Source organism: Sinocyclocheilus rhinocerous, unplaced genomic scaffold (assembly GCF_001515625.1).
Source record: "Sinocyclocheilus rhinocerous isolate Xijiao unplaced genomic scaffold, SAMN03320098_v1.1 C36792020, whole genome shotgun sequence".
NCBI lineage: Eukaryota > Metazoa > Chordata > Actinopteri > Cypriniformes > Cyprinidae > Sinocyclocheilus > Sinocyclocheilus rhinocerous.
In genome coordinates, this window is record NW_015785959.1 from 1 (window position 1) to 1,795 (window position 1,795).

Here is a 1,795-nt window from a genome sequence, read left to right on the forward strand (position 1 = left end):
CAGAGACACAAGCACAACAATCAGTGTTTGGAATAAAAGGCAGTGTTGCCCCGGTGGAGGAGTACCAGGACGAGCTGGCGCTTTCCAGAAACGTGGATGTCGGTGTGTTAATATTTTGCGGCTGATTGTGATGTCTCTGAGGACCATGCGAGTCCCAGACCGCGGGAGACTGCGGTGAATTACACGCCATCGGGTCGCTGGAGCTCGGACTGTGTTCTGGAGGCAGTTCGCCGTTTTTCATTATCTTCTTTAGTTTTGATCTCTTGTTCTGGAACCAAATTTTCACCTGTGAAGAAACAAAAGGTTTTATGAGATTCTGAGGGCAAATTCCTGAATAAAGCGCAATGGCTGTTTCTGCCAGATTTATACTCTTTAATAATAATAAAAAAATATTATGTCGTTAACATCGCTTAGGCCTATTATTTTAACAGCCTTTGAAAAATACTTTAGCCTAAATGTTAAACAAGCGTTTGTGACTCCCAACGTTGCTGCAAGCTCATATCAATATTTTAATTTCAAATATATAGGACTATTATTATTTGAGTAGGCCTATTACATAAAAGACATTACAATAAAATATTCAATAAAATATTGTCGAACCTGTGTCTGTGTGAGTCCCATCGATGCCGCGAGCTCGGCTCTCTCTGGAAGCGCGAGGTATTGCGTGTTCTGAAACCTCCTCTGTAGAGCAGCGAGCTGAAAACTGGAGTAGATGGTGCGGGGCTTCCGGACTTTCTTGGGTTTACCGTTGACCATCCTCACTTCGGGCTCGGCTGTTTCTTTTTCTAACGGGTGAACAAATATTAGATGAATACATGGGGATAGAAAAGCACTCCCTTGATTGTTGGTCATTTTTGCAGTGATTTAGCCTATGTCAAGTGTCGTAGGCTATAGTGCTTTCAAATTGCTACTCGCATAAAGTCATTGAGACATTTGATTGTCAGAGAATAATTTCTTAAATATTTACGCATTTTAAATGCTTCTATTTTCTATGTAATCTATCTTTTTACGCATGTAGTGTTTTGTAAATGTATATATATAAAACATAGTAAATCGTTAAAGAACCCATTTCGAATTAGATGCAATGCTACAGCAGTTTAAAATTTCGTCCAAATTAGTTACAAAATTTGGACCTTATAATAAAAAACAACTGTAATACCCTGGTTATATAATATGTTCAACAATAATGCTCAACCATGATAATGTTTATTATGTATAATAATAATAACAATAAACAATAATTATTATAAAAATAACAATAATTGAAAAAATTATACAATAACTAACCTTGCGGGCTCGGTTGTGACTGCACCCTATTATATGTTCCGGCATATTGGTGATATGCTGCAGAGTATGAGCCGTAATCAGGGTAGGATTTTGCAGGGTAATTTCCAGAAGATCCATTGACTCCGTGGTATTGGTACTGATAGGCATTAAGAGGTTTTCCATACGTGCCCGCGTTCGGTGAACAATAGCCATGATGAACTCCTCCAGCAGGGCTGTAATAGCCAGAATCCGTGGCTGTCGACTCCGGTAGGGTTGGAGATTCCTGAGATGGATGATGCATCGTGGAGAGCTGAAAAGGGTTTAGAAAATCTGCAGGTTTAATACTCTGAATCCTTCTGTCGAATACTCCAGTCATAGTTTGGATAAGACAACGTAAAAAGGCAGCCTAACTCTATAGGGGTCCACAGAGTCTACACTAACATTGTGTGTGCAAGCGTCTCTCTTGAAGACTGCTTTAAGCCCCGCAGCAAAGACTTGGTTAAATCCTAAATTGCGCTGTTACGCACTG

General features: G+C 39.7%; 1 protein-coding gene across 1 annotated transcript; it reads right to left on the reverse strand.

Moving 5' to 3' along the window:
* Window positions 1–15: 15 nt before the first annotated feature.
* Window positions 16–1,711, reverse strand: dlx5a (distal-less homeobox 5a; the record flags this gene model as incomplete). The annotated part of the gene is made up of 3 exons (XM_016547955.1): window positions 1,288–1,711; window positions 601–785; window positions 16–286 (listed from the first exon to the last, which is right to left on the reverse strand). Coding segments are annotated over exons 1-3 (811 nt in total), but the record flags the coding sequence as incomplete, so codon positions are not given.
* Window positions 1,712–1,795: the final 84 nt, after the last annotated feature.